Raw genomic sequence first — 22,213 nt, forward strand, 5'->3', positions numbered from 1 at the left:
ACCGTCTCCTCACGGGGTGTCTTAAAGATCTACCCCGTACATATGGAATATGTAACGGAGTGGATAGATAGAGAACGTATGGTTACACTGTAACCTTGGTTCTCTGAGTGACGAGACTATCTCTCCAATCCTTAGGCCGCTCGGAGACACGTTTCGATCAAATGACTATCAGTGATTACACGTCAGCGCAGGGACTTTATAGCTAAGCAATGGGGTGTGGCCGGGCAAGCCGGTGTGTCTTAAAGAATTATCCACGTACCCTGACAAGCAGGGGGATCATACCCCGTACATATGGAATATGTAACGGAGTGGAGAGATAGTCTCTTCACTCAGAGAACCAAGGTTACAGTGTAACCATACGATACTTTGTGGTTTCAATTATGTGTTTTTGGATGTTTGAATCTGGGGCGCGGTAAACCTCCATTAGGTGAAGTTGTGTTACTACCCCCTCTCCCTTGGGATCTCTGAAAGTGTTGTGAGGACTCTAAAACTTCACCTGAGCCTCCATGTGTGAGTAGATAATGGCTTAATTTTCATTTTTGGGTACACTATCCCTTTAAGTACAGACACTCCCTAAAACACATAAGTATTGTAACAAAGTATTATTACTTCATAACATTACTGCTTTCTGTGGCTCTATACCCTTGACTTAATTCACCATATCAACAAATAATGATCAAATTACCCTTTTTGCACAGTGTATTTGATATCATTAAAGGATAAAGATAAACTTTGATGTCTTGCTAGCATCTTCCTCTAGAACCACAGGGCACAATTTTCATTCCAATATTAGAATTTAATAATAATAATAATAATAATAATAATAAAATGCGCTCAATGGTCGAGAATTAGAAATGAGGACATGAAGCAACAAAGACAAATGAGAACATGTAACAGTGGACAATGAGAGCATTTAACAAAAAAGACAACAAAAGCTTTTTTCCATAATTTTATTTTCAATATGTGAAATAGTCTTGTTCTTTCATTATAAACATATAAACACCATGGAAGCATATCGTCATCCATGACATCTGTACAGTTGTCAATACATAAACAGAAGGCTGGACTCGCATCATATTCAGTCCATTGAGCCTGCAAAAAGAATTTTCACCTCCTTGAACAGTCGACATTCACCATTAGTTAATCTTGTTGAACCCAAACCCTTTTCCATATTTGAGCAATACCCACAACCTGAACCAAGACAGTTCTATCCACTGTCTTTACAGTCCTACAGGGCAGAGCTGTCCATTTACTGTACATGACCAATGAAATCCTTTATAAGACAACTAATCGGATTCCTTTGAGAAGCTAGAGGAAAAAGTAATGCAGCACCTTTTGGAGGGTAGGAATCTGTAGCAATGGAAATAAGTACAAAAAAAAATCAGTTTGATGGTTCAGTTCAGCTCAGCTCAAGGGCACACTCCACACTATTTTAGAACTAGGAGTAGCTCCATCGGTTATATTATATACAATTTAAATCTAGCAGTCTGATTTCCCTCCATGAAGGCCATCACAAAGACTTGGATAAGAAGACTTTGAGAAGCAGTGAAGCATCAGGGGACAGGCAGAGCACTTAGCTCTCCCTTAGAGAGATTTGTTGTGTCTTTGTTTGCTATATTGTTCCAATTTCTTCCCTTTGCCTGATGGTCATCAGCTATATCCAAGTGATATATACTGTATGGATGCAGGTAAACAACACTGACCCATTCTTCTTTTACAATCCCAGTAGGGAGATGGAAATAAGAAAAAACAAACCTACTAAAACAAAAAGTGTCGAGAACAAAATATAGCCTCATTATCTGCTTAACAAGCAGATAATGAGCAAACCAGAGATATGTTGAGTGGCAACATCATACATAAATGTACTTCTACTATGAAACATCCTGACTCTGACTGGACATCACTGACAACCAAAATACTGCCTTTGAAAAGCACTTGAACAACACTCTGTTTATGCAAGTGTGCACATTAACTTTAAGTTGTACATTGCTCTCTAACACACCAGGACCTGCCAGTACAGCCCAATCACCAGAAGATAATGTTTGCATTGTACATTTCTGGACACCACAAATGTTACATTTGTATGTAATATATGCATCATATCAACATTTCTAATATGACGTAGTGTATGAGCTGGGGATTGGGAAATGGAGGGGATGGTGGATTGTGTGTCACATGGTGAGATACCTGCCAAGCTGCAGTCTAACGAGTCTTTACTTTTTTTTTAAGCGACCTGTGGCTGTTTTTCCAGTGGGGAGAGTTTCCCTGAAACCAATTTTAAGCCAAAACATAACTTTTCTTTTGTGCCTAAACCTAACCACATGTTAACCACAGTGCTGCCACATGATAAGGTCCAAATGTAACATGTCCATGGTTTGCAGAAACGTACAATGCCAACATTCGCCAACATACATACATCCAACTTTTGTAGAGATTAGGTTGCCCAGTTTATCATGATGATGAAAGAGAAAGGAGAGCAGCTAAACGTAGCATCACATGTTCATTCTTACATTTTTGGGATGTCTGACCAAGGCTGAACTATTCAATCAAAAGCATTTTGTTTGGTCACTGGGAAAGATCAGAACTGACCGACTGAAACAAAGCTTATGTTTTAGAATGTGCTGCTCAGTCAGTGTTAACTATAGCATCTCAATATGACAAAGCCATGTAGGCATGTTATATTTGCATGGGGGTATTGTGATTTGTGTCCAGGTCAGGCTGGCTGTGAGACTGTGAGCTGTCATCTGATCCATCATTTTCAACAGGAGTTCCCTGGCAGCGGGGCTTTCAGTGCAAAGAGGACTGACACTTTGTACGAAAATCAACTACAGGGAAGTTAATCTGCAACTGTTCCAACATATTTTTGTCTCTTCACCATTTGGTGTTTGCAGAGGTAAAACGCAAAGCTAAGACACATACCATCCACCATCCAGAACCACCAAAAAATATCCAAAGGATGACTTAAAACTGAATTAAAAGTATATTTTTTTGGACATTTCTGTCTAAGGCCATTTCTGTCTGTGACTGGTCTTGTGTGGTACAGAGGTAGGCAGACCATGGCAGCGGACAGGTGAAAGATCAGACCAACACTACAGCAGAATCCTTCTCTGCATGATCAAAGACAAGCAGCTTAAAACACTAGCTGGGCTTATGCTCTTAATAATGGCCTTTACTTGGAACAGGACTGTTAGAGACAGGTCTTTACTCCTAACCATGCCATGTTGAAAGCAAATGGTTTCATTCACTCAATGACAAAAGTATCTTCTGCTGAATTTACCATTTGAGCCATTATTTCCACCATCTCAATGACTCTTCTTTTGCTCTGCTTTTATTTGAGAATTTCTGTTTCTAAGGCGCTTATACATGCTTCAAGATTTTGCTCAAATAATAACAAATTCAGCGCTGTCGTGAACCTCATCCCAACATACTAAACATCTGTCTCTTCTCCAAATAAAACCATCAAAAAGCATATGCATTCAGAAGATCAGGCAGTGCTGTAGCAGGACTGTCATCTGTCGGGATCCCTCCTGATGTGACGAACAAAGAAGTGTTTTGTGGTCTTCAGATGTAGTCATCATCCACAGGTTCTCCTGGTGTATCACAGTGATGGAGGAAGAGCACCACCACTCTCTGAAACACTCCTCTTTTGCTCTGTCGGCGCTCTGAGATCTCCTCCCCAATGGTCTCCATGCAGATGTCAGCTGACAGCTGGCCTTTACGCCGGGGTGCGTAGATGGTGGCTGACACACGACACAACACAGAGGAAAACATTTCAAGTGCTTATATGATCAGGCTTTGTCTTGCAATGACTTGTAAATATCAAGCATTGTGCCCATTTAGGGAAAAACCACATGGTGTATGTGCCGGTAGGACAAATGGATGTATTGACTGCACTCACTGCTTTCATCATCCTCAAAGTCATAGCGGGCATAGCTGTTGGGATCAGCTGCTCTCAGAGTCCTCAGCCAGGGGAAGTCTGTTATCATGCTGTAGGGAGCCCCATCCACTACTCCTGAACAATCAATCACAGACGACAGTTAAAAGCTACAGTTTGCCACAAAACACAGGTAATGATTTCTACACTGTTCAATTAATGTAACGCAAACACCCTCAAGTTAAACTTTAAAACTTGAGTCACTGTTTCAGTTAAATTCCAACAACACTTAATCCCTGTTTCCACCAAGCAGTACAGTACGGTTAGCTTCAGTTTGGTACGCATTTTTTTCCGTTTCCACGATGGAGCCACCTCTCTTTTGGGGAGCTAGAAACACTGCAATCTGTTGATTGGTCAATAAAGAACAGTCACTCTTGGTCAGAGCTGAGTTGTGGTTGGTTTTGAAGCTTACGTAACCACTGTTCATACCGTGGCAAGTCTAACATACATCAGTAAACTATAACTATATAATGAAAGGATGTTTTGCTGCCTCTTGCAACAGCTGTAGTCTGAACAAAAAACAACTTGATTCACTGGGCCGACTGCCAGCAACTTTTAGGTGGAACGTTTGCTTCTAATGTTACTCAATGCAGGAGTTGTCAATGTAAATCCATCAACACATCTTAAATTTCAGTGTGATTACTTTGACCATTCTATGAGTTTTTATTGTCTCTCTTGGATGATACAGACTTTTAGTAATGGGATCTTCAAGTGTTTAAAAACATATATTAATTTCAACCGAATTATGTGAACTGCATATATTCTAATCCTCACTTGTGTTGATTAAAGCTTTGCGGCGCATCATTCCTGTGGACTCCGGCAACACTAAACCCCTGTGCCTGCCTGAGAAGGACAAAATGCACAAACCCGCTATTTTTAAATATCCCATCGAGAGAGACACTCAATCTTTCCTTTTCTTTTTTTGTTTTGAAAATGTCAGCTTGCAACCCCATTTTGTGGATGACAAAGAGGTGCAGACCTCCATCCATGTCACTGGTGAAGAGGAAATACAGCGAGTGATGGATGGAGCAGCGAGTGAGAACAACCCCACCCACATTTAAGAGTACTATTTGTGTTTAAAATGCTAAATGGACCTAGGGTCTAGGTACCATGTCTGAAGGGTTACTTTTAGTTCAACAGGTACTATACCAAAAGTGTTTGGTGGAAATGAGGCTTAAGAGTAGACCGGACATAATCAAAATGTGTTAATGGCTACAACGCAGATAAAATGTTTAGCTAATGTCTCCCTTCAGTGTTAAACTACAAATCTGTGAGAGTTAATGTAGGTTTGACAGTATTACCCTCCAATGTATAGATGTCACGACCCCAGGGGTATTTGGGATACTTCTTCACATCCTCTTCTGTCCTGGTGGCCTCTGGGAAGAACTCATACTTAATCAACTCTCTGAAAGAGACATAGACGTACAGAGATCAGTTCATGATCAACTTCAAGTTAACATTTGGCCTCATACTTGCTCATTGAATTTCATTTGATTATAGATTTCTGAGTGGACTGGTTATTTTGTGGACTCACATCAGAAAAACTAATTTTTGCCTCCACTGTTATTAATGTGCTGATCACAGTTTAATCAAACAGGCTTCATTTGACTTTCTCTGGGGCTTTTTGTTTTGCTACATCCAATGTCTCAGTATAATGCAATCCAATACAACACCATTACTAACTCATTTCCAAAACATATAATTCAACCAACACCTCTATGACAGTGTCAATAAAATCTGAACATTATAGGCATCATAAAAAGCACTTCATGGCAGAGCAGTTGTATTGGATTGCATTAAACTGCAGGTCCAGATATTTAGCACGCTAAATATCCAGGGAATGTCTGAGATGCCTCTCGGCTTGTGCCTTTGAACAGTTCACACAATGCTCAAGCACCAATTTGAGAGCTCTGAGCCAACACATATTTGCATCGGATTTGGGGCATTTGTAAGGGAGCTCCAAAAACTATCTGTGAGTAGGAAATCAGGGCTAAAGTTGTGCAGTGTAACCTAGGCATTACCTACCAAGATGAGCAGTAGAAGTTTGTGAACACACTATAAATTTCAACTGATTTCCCCATCTAAACAGTAATTGCAATATAGTCTTTAATCAGCCAGAGACAAAGTCCCCAGACTCCCTTAAAATTGGAATTATCGCCCTGTGGTTATATGCCTCTGCGCACCAGTCAAGTTTCTCTTTCAGTTTACATCCATGTCTGTGAAAACATAGATGCTTGGCACACAGATCTACACAATCAGCACAGTTTCAAGGTGGACACCCAAGATTAGTGTCATCAATTCAGTATTTGACCAAATATTTTCCCTTTGATTCCTGAGATATGACATTGAGTAATGGCCAAAAAAGTGTTTTAGTGCAGAACATTATGATGTCACAGTGAAGCTGACCTTTGACCACCAAAATCCAATTAGTATATCATTGAGTCCAAGTGGGCATTTGTGCCAAATTTGAAGAAATTCCCTTCAGGCGTTCTTCAGATATCATGTTCACAAGGATGGGATGGATGGACAGATGTATGGTGGGTCAATCCCTGTCCCCATGTGTTGAACTGTCTGTTGTTGCTCAAGCAATAGCAGGGAGTTTATGCATTTTTTGTAGGGATGCACTGAAATGAAAATTTGTGGCCAAAGCCGAATAATATTAAACACTTGGCCGAATACCGAGTACCGAATACCGAATATCATTGTTTAGTTGTTCATTAGTTTTTGCAGATGAACCCCCTCCAGATTAGTGTTGTCACGGTATCAAAATTGGGACCCACTGTGCGATACCAATGAAAATATCATGGTTCTGAGTAGTATCACAATACCACAGCGAAAATGAGGCAGATGTGCCTTTTGTCATTTATAAAAAGATAAATCACTTTTCTATAATACATCAACGATATTTCAGTGGAATAAATTACTTATTGACTTATTCATACTTCAAAAACAGCATCAATAAGTGATTAATATAGGGGGGGGATCAAAATAAAATAAATAAATAAAATAAAAATCAACCAGCCACTCTCCTCCCCTGACAGTCCCTTCATAAGTAATGAACAGTCCCTAAAGTGCGGTGAGGTTTGTGGGCCGTTACTGCCAGAAAGAGAAATGTGAAAGGCTCGTTTCTCCTCTGACACACCACATACCTGTGTTAGGCTGGCTCGGCTGTTCAGGTCCTTTTGGGCAGTCATGATACCAAGAAGAGGATATTATTGGAACTGACTTCTCCGTCGCCCGGTAAGCCAATGGCTGCCGTATTTGACAGGAATACATTAACGTTACTGTCTGTGTCTGTGACCCCCGTACAACCCACAATCAGTGGGATTTGCCTTTCATTTCTGCTGCTGGTTGAAATCTGTAGGCTGCTCGCACAGCGTGCTGAATGATTTAAGCCTATTTTGCTCGCTCAAAAATATTTTTAGTCGCAAATGCGAGTGCCATGACGGACAGTTCGCCACACTACCGCCATTTTATTCTGCCCGTCACGGCACGTCATTTGATTGCGTTATCAAAATGCCGCTATTATTCGGCCTTGCTTTTAACTTATTCCACCGAATACCGAATGTGTGTTTTTTTGCAATATTCGGCCAAATATATTCGGTTACTGAATATTCGGTGCATCCCTAATTTTTTGTCAAATGAAGGTTTTATTTCTTATTCAACATTCATTTACCCAGGAGGTCCCATTGAGATTGAAAATCTCTTTTACAAGAGAGACCTGGCCAAGGTAGCAGCCAATCACAACACATTAAAATGCAACAAATACAACATACAATAAAAAGGTTCACAATAAAATGACTTCAAACATAGTGGCCTCTCAAGAAAAACAAGCACGACTCTATCACCACATTCTTTATGATGCCCTTAAATTCACAATGGATATAAGTGTCTCTAATTTTAGATATTTTTGCAGATGGTTCCATATCCAAGGTGCAGAGTATCCAGGGTCCATTAAAAGTAACCACTTGGAGGAGCGTAGCTGGTAACTACCAGAGCTGACACACAGAGGGGTGCAGAGGTAGGCTGGAAGTTTGTCCAATATTGCTTTATAGATAAATACATGCCAGTGCTGTTGTCTGTGAGTGGTCAGTGACGTCCAACCCACCAAATCAAAGAATGCAGTGGTGAGTAAAGGACTTTGCATTTGCAAAAGAAAATGTTGAGATGCATGGTATCCTGAATCAAGGCTACGTAAAATGGAGGAGATTGCCTTCATACACAGTATTTCACTGTAATCAATCACAGACAGAAACGCAGGTTGCACAAAGTTTTTATAAGCACTGAAACTAAAACAAGCCTTATTTTTAAAATAAAAGCCAATCTTTACGTTACGCTTCCTAACTAGAGCAGCAATATGTACATTAAAAAAAGGTTGTCATCTATCCATATACCCAACTACTTGTACAAGGACACGTTTTCAGTGGATTTACCATCAGAAGTGAAAATGCTAAAATCATCATGCAACTGTGAGCGAGCTCTTGAGAAGACCATGAACTTTGTTTTCTAAGCGTTTTAAACTCAGCAGAGCAGTTTGTAATGACTGAAATGCAGTCTAAAGGTCTTGCACCGCCTGCACTGTGGAGGGAGCATGCATGTAAATGACAGTGTCATCCACATATAAATGTTTTTTGCTTGAATGTCTTTACCCAAATCATTTACGAAAATCACCAAACTTGCATATTTATTTATTTTGGATCAAAGAATTGAAATTATCGATAACATTGTTTGTAAGCTTTTTGTTAGTAACGTACTGTAATGTTTATTTTTTAAAGAATATATTTGTCTTTGGTGGGAGTGAGGAGCCCGATATGGGTCAACTTTGAGGGTCCCTGGAATGGTTTGCCATTCTGGTCAATCAAATTACATTCCAAGGACCCTGACACACCAAGCCAACGGCTGGCCGTCAGTCAAAGTTAGTTGTCTGCCGCCCTAATTGGTACAATGTGTCCCGCACTGTTGGCCCTTGTCAGTGCTAGTTGACTTTTTTTTTTTTGCATTAGCAATAGTGGGAACCAGTCAGCAAATAAAATCTCTCTGATTGGCAGCTCAGCTCAACAAGGAAAGTAAACAAAGAGCTAAAGCCAAGAGGGAGTGAGATCGAAAATAACTTGTTACACAAGGACAGATTGTTTTTCTTTAGCCACTGAGCTCTTAAGCACAAATGTTTCCTGATGGTTTGTGTTATTGTTCACTGGTGTGCAATAAATACCCTTTTTGAATGACGATTACAGACGACTGCCTCCTGTTGTCATGGGGGGGGGGGTATGTCTTTTCACGCTGGCCAAAACATACATGTTTGTTGGCTGTTGGTTTTGTGTGTTCATGTGCACCTTTTTGACCAAGACACAATTGGTGTGTCTTGGTCTTAACACTCTATAATATAGGTTAACAAAGAGTAAAAAATTAGTTCAAACCAAACAGAGTGATGTCAGAAAGTGACCGAATTCTTATGGAATGCCCCTGATATTAGCATTACTCACTGACTGATGTTGGCTATGGTGTCCATCCAGCTGCGAATGCGAACCTTGTTGCGTATATTTGGAGGATTGCTGAACTCGTGCACTATAGCGATGTGATAGGGATAGGGCCCCTGGAAGAGCTGACGCTCCAATGCTACTGAGTCAATCTGAGGAGAGCACAGAGAGAGAGGAGTGTTCCAGTGAGCACAAAAAGAACAAGGGAAGAGAAACGAGACAATCAGGTAGAAGGAGAATTATTTGAGCATTATGGAAAGCATGGAGAATTGTTTGCCTAGCTTTGCTTCACATGTAGGAGAATTTATCTTTATTTGCGGCTCCACGGATCAAAAGGAGCAAAAAATGTCCAACTGGCTGACAACCAAAATCAGCTGGATTCTCAGTGATTGTTACTCAAGCCTTCCATTGTTGTTTAAAAATAAAAGCCTAAAAAAAAGATCTTTGCTGGAGAACTTTCAGTATGAGCCAAATGCAGAAATTCTGTAGCGTGCCTTAACAGTATAGAAACAAAAATCTGTAATATATTGACACTGCAGTTTTGGATTTTGGCACAAAATAACTAATAAAAAAATATCTGCATAACTACAGTTTTTTTTTCTGTGAACACAAAGTATGTCTGAATTTAACTTTAATTCTGATGAGTGATGGCAGCATATATTATGGTCTAAATGTTCATTGTCATGCCTGGTTAACATAGATACTGACATGTCTTTAGTACACTGTAGATTAGTTTCATTGATATATTACTGGAACAAGAATCAAAGATGACTCCCAGTCACTTGAAAACTTAAAACTGCTCATCTAGCCACATTTCCCCTGTTCACGCTCTGCGTATAAAGATTACACTGGGCTGACATCACACACTTCATAGGGGACCTATTATGCTCTTGTATTTTGTGTCATATAAATAGAGTTACAATAAAGGATGTTCATATCACACGTGACCTAAGTTTCAAATAATGAGGTACACATATGTGCAAGTAATTTGTAAGTAATTTGAGCAAAAACCTTAGGTTAACTACCGTTCTGAACACTCCGTTTACCAACAGTTCTTTCTACTCTAGCAACAGTATCACACTACAGAATTGTGTGCCTGATTTCTTTACATAATCATCTGCTCCTTGCATGCTACTCCAAATGTTTACATTGTTTAATCTACACTGCTGCATGTAGCTACATGCTAATATCAGGGAAACATGTAAACTCATTTGCTTTGTTACAGTCATTTCCTGTCTGCAATGATGGTGCAAAGACATCAAGGTGCGGAAAACCCAGACACACCAGCCAATCAGAGCTGACTGGGCTTTTTTCAGGAGGGTGGCTTCAAGAGACAGGTGCTAACTGGAGTGTCTCACACAATGGGTGAATACAGGTGTTCCAGTACAGACAGTTAAAGCATGTAAACATGTTCTCGTAGAAACCTTATATACACATATGAACCTTAAAATGAGCAGAACAGGTCCTCTTTAAAATTGCTTTTCAGACATAAACTGTAAAAAAATAATGGATGTTGCTATGGTAGTATCACCCACAGGTTTGTGGACTCACATTTTTTGAGCCAGAAGTGACCATATTAGGGTGAGAGGGTGGAGCTGTAGAGCAGTGAGGAGTGGATTTGAATGACAGGTTGAGGACACCATCAGCAGACAGCCTGTCAATCAAGTGGCCCTGCACTTGATGACGTGTAATTTTAAGCCTTAATAAAAATGTAAACAGGTAAGTTATATAAAAATTCACCCTCTGCACAGTTGTCATGAAGGGGGAAACAGCTATAGGGACCAAAACCATTTTTTGTACCAGGTTGTAAACATATTTATTTCTGCAGGAAAGCTGGCCATTTCAACATATGGGTATATGGGGATTGACTCCATTCGACGAACTGCAATTTTTGCCGCTTCAGTGTTGGCAACATTTTTAAGCCCCAAAAGCTGCTCCTTTTTTTTAAGGCTTTGGGAACATTTCACTAATGTAACATCACAGATGACCAACCTGGTGCATAGGACGCATGTAGATGATGCGGTTCCTCTCAGGAGGCATTCTCAGTATCTGATCCAGGACCTGTTCCATGTCCAGCTTCTTACACTGAGCGTAATCAAACCTGTTCACTATGGGGGCGCTTTCTACTCGCAGCTGCTTCAACACTCGACATCTGGTGGCTACAAAAAGAGAGGGGACACAAAGAGACAGAGCAGTTTGAGACTGAATGTTTTTCAACTGGATGTATCTACAGGACTACACCACTTTCACACAAAACCATGGGCTGAAGGAAGAAGTGTTCTCCCCTCGTTTATTTACACCAACACAGGTCTACAAATAAGTTTGCTTCACTGAGTTATCTGAGCTATCAATACTAACCCTTACACTATACAATCAAAGACTGTGTTGCTGCCAAACAGGAAATCAGTAACTGGTTTTGGACAAGCCGATTTATTGGCCTAAAACTGGTATCGGCTGATATTTGCCTTGTTGACTGCCATCCACCTATCAAAAAAATTAGAGGAAATTCACCAATAGCAGTGGTTGATGTTTTTCTGTTGCGCCACATCAATTTTGCGGAGGCTAAAAGTCAGCATTATTTTGTCCCAGAAACAATACAGTGGAAAATGTGTTTGGAACAAACAGAGATCTTCCCCGGGATGCTGTTGGGACGAAAGCACTATTGATGCATCAGGGAACCCACCTTATTGTTTCCCTGAGTTTGCTCCATTGTGAACAACAAACTGGTGTTGACATCAGCAGGAGAGCTAGCTAATGTTAGTTGTTGGCAGCTATTTAATGTTAGCTAGTTGGTGAACAGCTGATTATGATGTGTTCAAGCTCTATTCAGTAAAAATTAGTATTAAGAGAAGGTATATTGTAATGTTTTCATGATGTGCTCAAATAAAATTATGTAAAATGTAGTTTTTGGTGAGAAACTTAAATAAGTTGTTTGTAAGAGAAATGTGTTGACATCTTAAAAGCAATTTAAAAAAGACATTAGAGAGAGAATTAGTGTTTAATATATACTATAAAGGGGTTTGAAGCTATCACTGCTGATATTTTCTTTATTAAAGGTTATATTAAAGGATGTTTCATAAATGTGTAATTCTGCTCATTCAAAAGGTAGTGTAATGAAGGTTGAATGATTTTAAAACAGTTCAGTTATTTTTTATAATGAAGAATCTGTTGTTTCCCTGGCACAAAAGGTTAATAAAAAAACAAAACAAAAACAAAACATACAATAACAACAAAAAAACATTGGCATCAGTATCAGCTACTGGCAAAATATGGCCAATAGCTGATACTGATACTGATTTCAAATATTGGTATTGGCTCAGAATTTTGCAGTGCATCCCTACATTATTATATTGATCCTTCAAAGTCAATAGGGGTCATTTTCTTTTTCAGTCGGCTAGACTTCCTTCTCTAGTACCTACCTCACAAATTCAACATAAAAAAAATGTATAAGTGTAAAAATAATCAGAGCAACAACAGCACCAATACTCCATTTTTTCCCAAACGGTAGTTGAAAATTACGAACACATTTTTAGTTCAAAGAATTCAAAAGGACAAATGAGAAAAACATCCATATGAGTCATCAAATATCAGAGTTCTTGTCTGTCTGTTACCATGAATGAACATCATCTTGGGGCAGTCTTTGAGGACCAGGTCAGTGATTCCACAGTTGGTCAGAGTGATGCCCACCAGGTTCTTACTCTTCAGAGACAAAATCTGCACAAGCAAAAGTATGTTAAATATACTGAGAAAGAAATACACAAATACAGCTGTTAAAGCCAACGTTAATACCCTCTCACATGTGCATCCTGGCTCAGTGGAACTCACATCACACTGATTTTGCATAAGTAATTCCCACTAAAAGCATTTACAACAAAAAACAACACAGAAACCAGGGTGTGTCACTGTCTGAACAACAAATAAGGAAGAAGAGACCTCTGAGCCCCAGCTGCAACACTCTGGCTCCCCCCAGGGGAGGAAAAAATTATTAATATTTTACTTTGTAACAGGTTTACTATACTTAATATATATACAGTGCAACTACATACAATATAAAACATTCAAAAAGTGTGTGTGTGCGTGCACCTGTACATGGTCATCCTCAGTGACTGGGTCTGAGGTGCTGGTTGATTTGTCAGCCATTCGTTTCCTCCTCACTGCAACTCGAGGTCTGGCTCTTGAAAGATCTTAACAATATAGAGTAAAACTATCACCTTAAGTAACACAAAGACAGTGTTAAACATTTAAGTGTCTTTTACTGCCAAATTGTTAACTATTTTAAAACAACTGTAGGCAATACAGTTTTAGGCATCAATTTAGCATCGCAGTCTCAGAACATTATCAGACTCACGATTGACAGAAAAAAAAGGAATAAAATCAATGCAGCAGAACCAGAGATGTCGTCTTTTTATCCCACGTTCTTCTTCCTTGTTGAAACCTGGTACCAACATTACCCACAAGGCAACTGAACTGCTGACAGTTCAGTCGAACTTTCAGGTGGGCTATACTAGTATTGCTAATACAGTGGCAAGAAAAGTATGTGAACCTTTTGGAATTTCATGGTTTTCTGAATAAATTTGTCATAAAATGTGACCTGATATTCATCCAAGTCAAGGGTATTGACAAATATAATGTGTCTAAAATAATACCACAAAAAATTGATCTTTCATGTCTTCATTGAGAATGACAAAAAAAAAAAACTGCTCGCTGAGTGCTCGTGGAAAAAGTATGTGAACCCTTGAGTTAATGACCTTAACAAAGCTAATTGGAGTCAGGTTATAGCACACCTGGAGTCTTGTTAAGACAATGAGTTTGGAGGCGTGGACTACAGCTACTTTGACTTAAAAAACCCTCAAACTTTTGGAGTTTGTTCTGCGCAAGAAGAACACGCTTATGTGAGCCATGCCTCGCCAAAAAGAGCTTTCAGAGGATCTACGATCAAGAATTGTTGATTTACATAAAGCTGGCAAGGGTTACAAAGTGATTTCAAAGACTTTAGAAATTCACCAGTCTACAGTTAGGCAAACAGTCTACAAATGGAGACACTTTGGGACTGTTGCTACTCTATCAAGAAGCAGACGCCCAGTCAAAATGACACCAAGAGCACAACGAAGGCTCATCAATGAGGTAAAGAAACAACCCCGAATGACAGCCAAAGATTTGAAGGCATCATTGAAACTGGCTAACATCTCTGTTCATGAGTCTACAATACTTAAAACATTGAACAAGCAGGGCATCAACAGCAGGACACCACAAAGGAAGCCACTGCTTACTAAAAACAACATTGCTGCATGCCTGAAGTTTGCAAAAGAGCACACTGACACTCCACAGCGGTATTGGCAAAATGTTTTGTGGAGTGATGAAACTAAGATTGAACTATTTGGAAAAAACACACAGCACTACACTACTCTGGTGTAGAAAGGGCACAGCATATCATCATGAAAACATCATCCCAACCATAAAGTATGGTGGAGGAAACATCATGATTTGGGCCTGCTTTGCTGCATCAGGGCCTGGCCAGCTTGCAATCATTGAGAGGAAGATGAATTCCCAAGTTTATCAGACAATTCTTCAGGATAATCTGAGGATGTCTGTACGTCAGCTGAAACTGTGTAGAAGGTGGGTGATGCAACAGGACAACGACCCAAAACACCAGAGCAAGTCCACAACAGAATGGCTTCAGAAAAACAAAATCCGCCTTTTGGACTGGCCAAGTCAACCAGTTATTAATTCTAAGGGTTCACTTACTTTTTCCACTGCCATTTTGAATGTTGAATGAGTGTGTTCAATAAAGACATGCAAGATCAGTTTTTTTTGTGTGTTATTATTTTAGACACATTATATTTGTCAATACCCTTGACATAGATGAAGATCAGATCACATTTTATGACAAATTTATTCAGAAAACCATGACATTCCAAAAGGTTCACATACTTTTTCTTGCCACTGTATGACCTCAAGTCACGAGCCTCGGGCAGAGATGAGGAGCAGACTGCAGGGAAAGCTCACTTCAGCTTTTTTAATTTTCACGAGTAGTCTTCAGACCAGTGTCAGAAATTAGCAAGGGCCACAGGCCATTTGGCCCACAATTTATCCAAGAATGCCCCCAAAAGCCATGTTCTGGGGGCCAAAATTGCCCCAAGTTTTCGAAACAACTATATGTATTTATATTTTTAACAGTATTACAATCTGACATTAGTAGTATAATTAGTATAAGAAGTATAATTTTATTTTTATTAAATTAATTTACCGTCATGTCTACAACTCATTTTCCAGACATAATCAATGAGATTGCACTGATTACGTGAGAGTAATCTGACAGAGAAGGGGAGGGGGCATGCTGTACCATAAGTGTAAATTAACCATTTCTTGGGTGATCTATGTCTACACAATGACAAATTGATGAAAAATTAAGGTAGAATGAATGTTAAATTTTAAATTAACTTACTTCCAGGATTGCATCTAAGGAATTTATAGTAATTTGGCCTTTTTAACAGTAAAAGTAACTGTAATGTGGTGAAACATTAGTACTGCTATCAGTAGATTAATGGTTAACGTTAACTAAAGCAAAAAATAATCTGTATCCACCCCCTGATTTGCATCTGCTCCAAAATGTTATAGGTTCTTCCTTCTTCCTGCTGACAGACAAAAAAACAAGACCAAGCCAAAAACATAGCCTCCTTCTCAGAGGTTATGACCTAAGAGAGTTCTTTTTAGAGATATTGAAATCATTTAGGTTTAGCAGTACTGGCACAGACACAGTGCTATTGTATGAGTAAAAACACATTTATGACTGCCTTAGTTGCATTACATAGCATTGTCAGTGTTCATTTATGGACATAACCCCTGTAGAAATGACACGTTAAACCAATTTCTATCATGTAAAACACAAAAAATTGATTATAAATTAGATTACTGCCCTGCAGTTGTATACCTCTGCGCACTAGTCAAGTTCTCTTACACTTTACATCCATGTCTGTGAAAACATGGATGGTTGACACACATCGCCCCCCCGACAGCACAGACAATCTATATAATCAGCACAGTTTCAAGGTGGACACCCAAGATTAGTGTCATCAATTCAGTATCTGACTTAATGTCTCCTCTTTTGTTAGTGAGATATGGCATTGAATAATGGCCAGAAAAGTGTTCTATGCAGAACATTATGATGTCACAGTGAAGCTGACCTTTGACCTTTTGGATATAAATGTCATCACTTCATTATTTTATCCTATTGTGTGAAGTTTTGTCATAATAAGCATAGGAATTCTTCTTGAGTTATGGCCAACAACATATTTTGTGAGGTCACACTGACCTTGACTTTTGATCTTCAACCACAAAATTCTAAATCAGTTCATTCTTCAGTCCAAGTGGACATTTGTGTCAAATTTACAGAAATTCCCTTATGGTGTTCCTGAGATATTGTGTTAATGAGAATGAGATGGGTGCAAGGTCACAACAACCTTGACCTTTGACCACCAAAAACCAATCAGTTCATTCTCTCTCTCTCTCCTCTCTCTCTCTCTCCTAATAATATTAATTTTTGCCATGTTTATTTCCAGACCTGACGTATAACTGGTATATTTATACTATAATGGGGTGGGCAAGCAAATGACTAACTTTGTTGAATAATATGATAAATTGGGGCTTGTCAGTAACAGTGGCTAGGTTGTAAGTTGGCAACCATTGTGAGAAATTGGCAACCAATTCAAAGCCTTTGGTTGCCATCAGTGGGGAGCAGTTCTTCATTCTTTGGTACTTGCGGTCTTTTCCCAATGTATTTTTGCTGAATGTCACAATTCCCTCTCTTGGATGACATACGCTTTTAGTAATGAGTGGATCTTCAAGCATTTAAAAAACTATATTAATTTCAACCGCATTATGTGAACTGCATATATTCCCATAATATCCCATGGAGGGAGTCTAACTCTTACTCTTGTTCTATTTTGTTCTGAAAATGTTGGTGTACAACCCCGTTCTGTGGATGATAACTGAGGTGCAGACTTCCATCTGTGTCACCGGTGAGGAGATAATACAGAGAGTGCTGGACGGAGCAGTGAGTGACAACAACCCGCCCACATTAATAGCGTACTGTTTGAGGTGGAAACATTGAACAGACTTAGGGTCTAGGTACCATGTCTGAAGGGTTACTTTTGGTATCAAAGGTACTATACCGATGGTGTTTGCTGGAAATAGGGCTTAAAGAAAAAGCAGCTGCACCCCCCTAAGGTGACAGTTAGTGGGCAGATATTAAATATGCTTGGTGCTCAGTCTTACCTGTCTCAGATATCAGGGACACAGAGGACATACGAGTGCAAGATCGGGTCAAAGGTCGTCTAGGAACAAAGTCCTCATCACTGGCCTGACCCTGCTGCAAACCTGAACCTGTAGCAGAAGCACATCCAGCAGGGGCAGGCTGTCTCTCTCCCTGTCCAGCCAGCAATAGTGGTCTCCTAGAGGCGTGGTTTACAGCAGCACCTCTGGGCTGCAGACTGTCCGCACAGGCAGGACCAGAGCCCTGTCTCACCACAGCTTCCCTTGTGCAATTGTCCCCAGACTGTGCTCCAGAGGGGCCCTCTGTGCTGTCATTAGTCCTGCCAGTTGCTGTTGCTCTGTCCGTGGTTGTGGTTGCTCTGTGGGAAGTCCCTGCCACCACCCTTCCACATCCACCCACCTGCCTGGATACAGCTGCTCCAGGTCCAGCCCTGCCCACAGATCCAGTCACTGGTCTAACTGCGGTCCTTGCTGTTGCCCCAGCACTCCCAGTGCCCCGTACTGTCCCACCGTCAGCCCCAGGTCTCGCAGTAGTCTCCACAGTCTCAGTAGCAATTCCTTTACCGCTAGTCCTCCTGCTGTTCTCAGCAGCAGCCTTCATGTCTGCCTTGATCTGTTCACTGGTCACCTGACAGCTCTTCTCACAGCTGCTTTCTAACACCTGAGCCTTTGTCTGATCTGCCGAGAGTGCCACTGACACAGCCACATTGTTGCTCCGCCTCAAAGGGGTCTTTCCTTTACCTGAAAACACACACATTTATGTTACACTGGTGAGGTAAACCAAGCTCTGTTATTTTGACCATTTTCTTCTGTTGTCAGTCACAGATTTGTGTATGGACACATACTGGAACAATTACACTGTTTTTCAATGAACAAGAAAGGTAGGACTTTTTCCCCTCACGTATGCCCTCATACTGTAGCTGCTGTCTTACTGACCCCAGTCTACACCATAGACTGAATATAAAGATGGACAATGAATCTCTACTTCCCGAAGCCAAAATATACTGGATACGGCCACAGCCATCTTGTGCTGGTGATGTCACTTGGAGCCAGAGTCTACCCAATAGCAATTTCCGCGGTATTGAGTTCCTGCCCAAACACCCATCCAACCAATTGCGAGCAGCCATTGATTAGGAGCACACAGCTGTCACTCATGACACCCCCCCACCCCCCCCCCCACCCCATTTTATAGCATTACATAGCTAATTAAACCAGCTGATTAGAAAAACAAATATAAAATACTTAAATTGATAGAAACCATCTTTGTGAAAAATGCATTTTATGTGTACTTTGATCTCTTAGTTTGACTCACTGACATGGAGGGGGCAGGATTTGACCTGCACTGCAGCCAGCCACCAGGGGGCTATCCAGATGTTTAGGCTTCACTATGGGGGAACTGTCACCTCGTCCATCTTTGTTATTAAGTCTATGGTCTACACCTAAAACCCAATGTGACATGGTAAGCTCATTAAACTAACTGCTGGAACTGCTAGGTGTGTTGTGTGTTGTGCTGACACCTTCTGCACAGGAAGCTGGCTGCTGCAAACAGGTCGCTGGCATTAGCCTTGAAACAAGGCCTTCCTCTTCCTCGCTGTCAGAGTCTGAGATGACCAGTGGGGGCTTCGGAACAGCAGCACCAGCTGGCCTGCACTGCTGGACTAAACCACTGGGACCTGGAGGTGGGTAGGATGTATAAGTTGACATCAAAAATTTAAAAGAATCTTCCTACTTGACCTGAGAGTCTTAGAGCACAAAAACACTTAAGCTGCATTTCATTAGTCGTTGAACATGCCCTCACTGACTTTCCCTTGATGAGAGCTATCTTCGGAGGGCTGAGGGAGTAAATGAACAACCATGGTCACTCAGGAGGTATATATTACCCACAACACATTGCAGTTATTCATTTAATGCAAGAGAATATTGGCAGATAGTTTCTCAAGAAAGTCTCTGATAGCTTGCTATAAAACTGAATAAAGTCTTATAATTAATTGCATTTAATATTTACTTTGATTGGTGTACTATAATTTCTTTTTTCCGATATTATCTGTAGATGCATGGAAAATTTGCTGTTTTACAGGATGTCATAAATCTGTAGCAATAATAGTTACTATAATGATGATACAGATCACAAACAGATGTGTCTAAATCAGAAAATGATGCAGCAATTAACAAGTGCCTGCCGATGTATTGCAATTATGTGCAGAAAATGCCTTCGCCTCATAAAGAGAGTCTGCGGGTATATCTGATGATTTGTAAAAAGAAAAGCATAAAACATATTGAGCGCAACCAGTAAAAAAAATTTTCACTATGCTGGATTTGTAATTCAAGAACAGAGAACCCAGCTTAATGTGAGTGACTGTAGCCTGTGTGTGTTTAATCACAGGATTTTATTAACAGGCGCGGCTTTGACTTAGACATAAATGACAGGTAACTGGTCGTTTCTGGTACAGCTATACTAAGAGCTGAGGTAAAGTGAATGAGGGCAAGAGGAACTACTAATGACAGAAACGCAACATTTGTGTAAAAAACATGTCATCTTAACCTCTGCTAACGATGAAAAAAGAGCTGCTCCAAACCTGCTTGCTCCTCATCAGGAGGTTGTGATGTTCCAGCCGGACGACTGGGCCCTGGAGCCACATCGGCTTCTTCAACTCTCACCTCCCCTTCTGCTCCTTTCAGCTCTATTTGAGGCTCAGCCTCCATATTGTCCTCCTCCAGCATCAGCTCCTCCTCCTCCTCTTCCTCATCATCCTCCATCCCATTTACTTCCACTGGTACTATGAAAAAAAACAAAACAAAAGAAAAAAAAAAACACTCACCAAGGAGGTTATGTTTCTGGTCCAATGTGTTTGTCTGTTAACAAGATCTCTCACAACAGAAACATGTTGAATTTCAATTGCCATAAGTCTGACTTGCTTCCCATTTAGAGTGCCTTGCAAAAGCATTCATACCCCTTGAACTTTTCCACATTTTGTCACGTTACAAGCACAAACTTAAATGTATTTTATTGGGATTTTATGTGATAGACCAACACAAAGTAGTGCATAATTGTGAAGTGGAAGGAAAATGATGCATGGTGTTCCAGATTTTTTTACAAATAAAAATCTGAAAAGTGTGGCATGCATATGTATTCAGCCCCCTTTTCTCAGATTTTTATTTGTAAAAAAATCTTGAACACCACGTATAATTTTTCTTCCCCTTCACAATTATGCACGTATGTGTTGGTCTATCACATAAAATCCCAATAAAATACATTTAAGTTTGTGCTTGTAACATGACAAAATGTGGAAAAGTTCAAGGGGTATAAATACTTTTGCAAGGCACTGTAGCTCTTGTCATCTTTTTAAAGAGCATTAATATTCCCAGATAGGATTCAAGTGGGCTTCCTTTAGCACCATTGGCCCTTGTTTTGTTTATATTAAAAGGTTATCTAAAGATTGTTGGAAATTGTTTTTATTTAAAATTCAGCTGAAGTCAATAAAAAATGAAAATGTAAAAAGCAAAGGGTTCTTAACACTTGGCCTACAGTAAATAGATGTTGTTATTGAGCTGCTGTGCTGTGAATGCTGCTGCTCCACTGACTAAGAATGCAGAAGGGACTTGCCATTGTGCTGTTGTTGTTGCTGTTGCTGCTGCTGCTGCTGCTGCTGCTGCTGTTGTCTTTGGTTGTTATTGTTAATGTTGTTGACAGGTGGAGGAGCAGGTGGCAGGTTGGCCTCATTGTTGTGGTGGTGGTGGTTGTTGTTATTGTCATTGTCATTGTTGGAGTTCTGGTTGCTGACAAGTGCTGAGGACACACCAATACCAGTTCCTGCGCTCAGGCCCACCCTAGCACAGCCCTGTCACAAACACATAATGCATAAGGAGCACATCCGGTATCAGCCACATCAAACTCAGTAAAGTAGGACTGCGAATACTAAGAGGGCAATACATCTGCTCATAACAATTGGTCATGTGTCTTGCATGTGTCCCAAAATAATGCATTTTCATGTGAAGGCAGTAGAAGGCCTGCACCTTGAAACCCAAACTGCTGACAATGACATGAACAGCTAACCTGTGGTTGTTTCAAAACAGGGCAAAATATACTGAATAAAAATATTAAAGCAACTAATTTGTTTTTGCTCCCACTTTTCACAGGTTTATTTTAAAGATCTATGAGTCTTTTCATGCATCTGTGTTACTGAGCACTTCTCCTTTTTCCGACAACAGCCAATCGGCTTGTAGTGAAGTCTGCTGCTCAAGTCAAAATGATCGAAGACGGTGTGTTCGCTTGCTATGGCAGGTGCTCTGTCCCCACCGAGCCCCCTGTTTCCAGATTAAAGCAACACGTACCGTTCTGGAAATTTTACACTTTTCTTTGTTTAGGTTAAAATGCTATTAATAAGCTGATGGCACACTAAAATGTAAGTGAATTCCACCAGAGATACAAACTCATAATTATACCATTCTCATATGGTTCTAGGAAAACTCTGACCAATCATTGCATTCAGACCGAATGCAATGATTGGTCGGAGTTTTCTCCTGTCCTTTT

General features: G+C 40.2%; 1 protein-coding gene across 2 annotated transcripts in view; it reads right to left on the reverse strand.

Moving 5' to 3' along the window:
* Positions 1–952: 952 nt before the first annotated feature.
* Positions 953–22,213, reverse strand: part of fbxo38 (F-box protein 38) — a 52,921-nt gene continuing 31,660 nt past the window's right edge. For both annotated transcript variants that reach the window (XM_049586256.1, XM_049586255.1), the window contains exons 11-21: positions 21,287–21,521; positions 20,259–20,459; positions 19,200–19,355; positions 17,686–18,423; positions 13,495–13,595; positions 13,023–13,125; positions 11,404–11,570; positions 9,418–9,563; positions 5,236–5,339; positions 3,899–4,012; positions 953–3,740 (exon numbers count right to left, since the gene is read on the reverse strand). In XM_049586256.1, the coding sequence (XP_049442213.1) occupies positions 3,562–3,740; positions 3,899–4,012; positions 5,236–5,339; positions 9,418–9,563; positions 11,404–11,570; positions 13,023–13,125; positions 13,495–13,595; positions 17,686–18,423; positions 19,200–19,355; positions 20,259–20,459; positions 21,287–21,521 (2,244 nt within the window). In that variant the 3' untranslated portion in view covers positions 953–3,561. The remainder of the gene's footprint in view (positions 3,741–3,898; positions 4,013–5,235; positions 5,340–9,417; positions 9,564–11,403; positions 11,571–13,022; positions 13,126–13,494; positions 13,596–17,685; positions 18,424–19,199; positions 19,356–20,258; positions 20,460–21,286; positions 21,522–22,213) is intronic.

This window comes from Epinephelus fuscoguttatus, linkage group LG9, assembly GCF_011397635.1.
Source record: "Epinephelus fuscoguttatus linkage group LG9, E.fuscoguttatus.final_Chr_v1".
NCBI lineage: Eukaryota > Metazoa > Chordata > Actinopteri > Perciformes > Serranidae > Epinephelus > Epinephelus fuscoguttatus.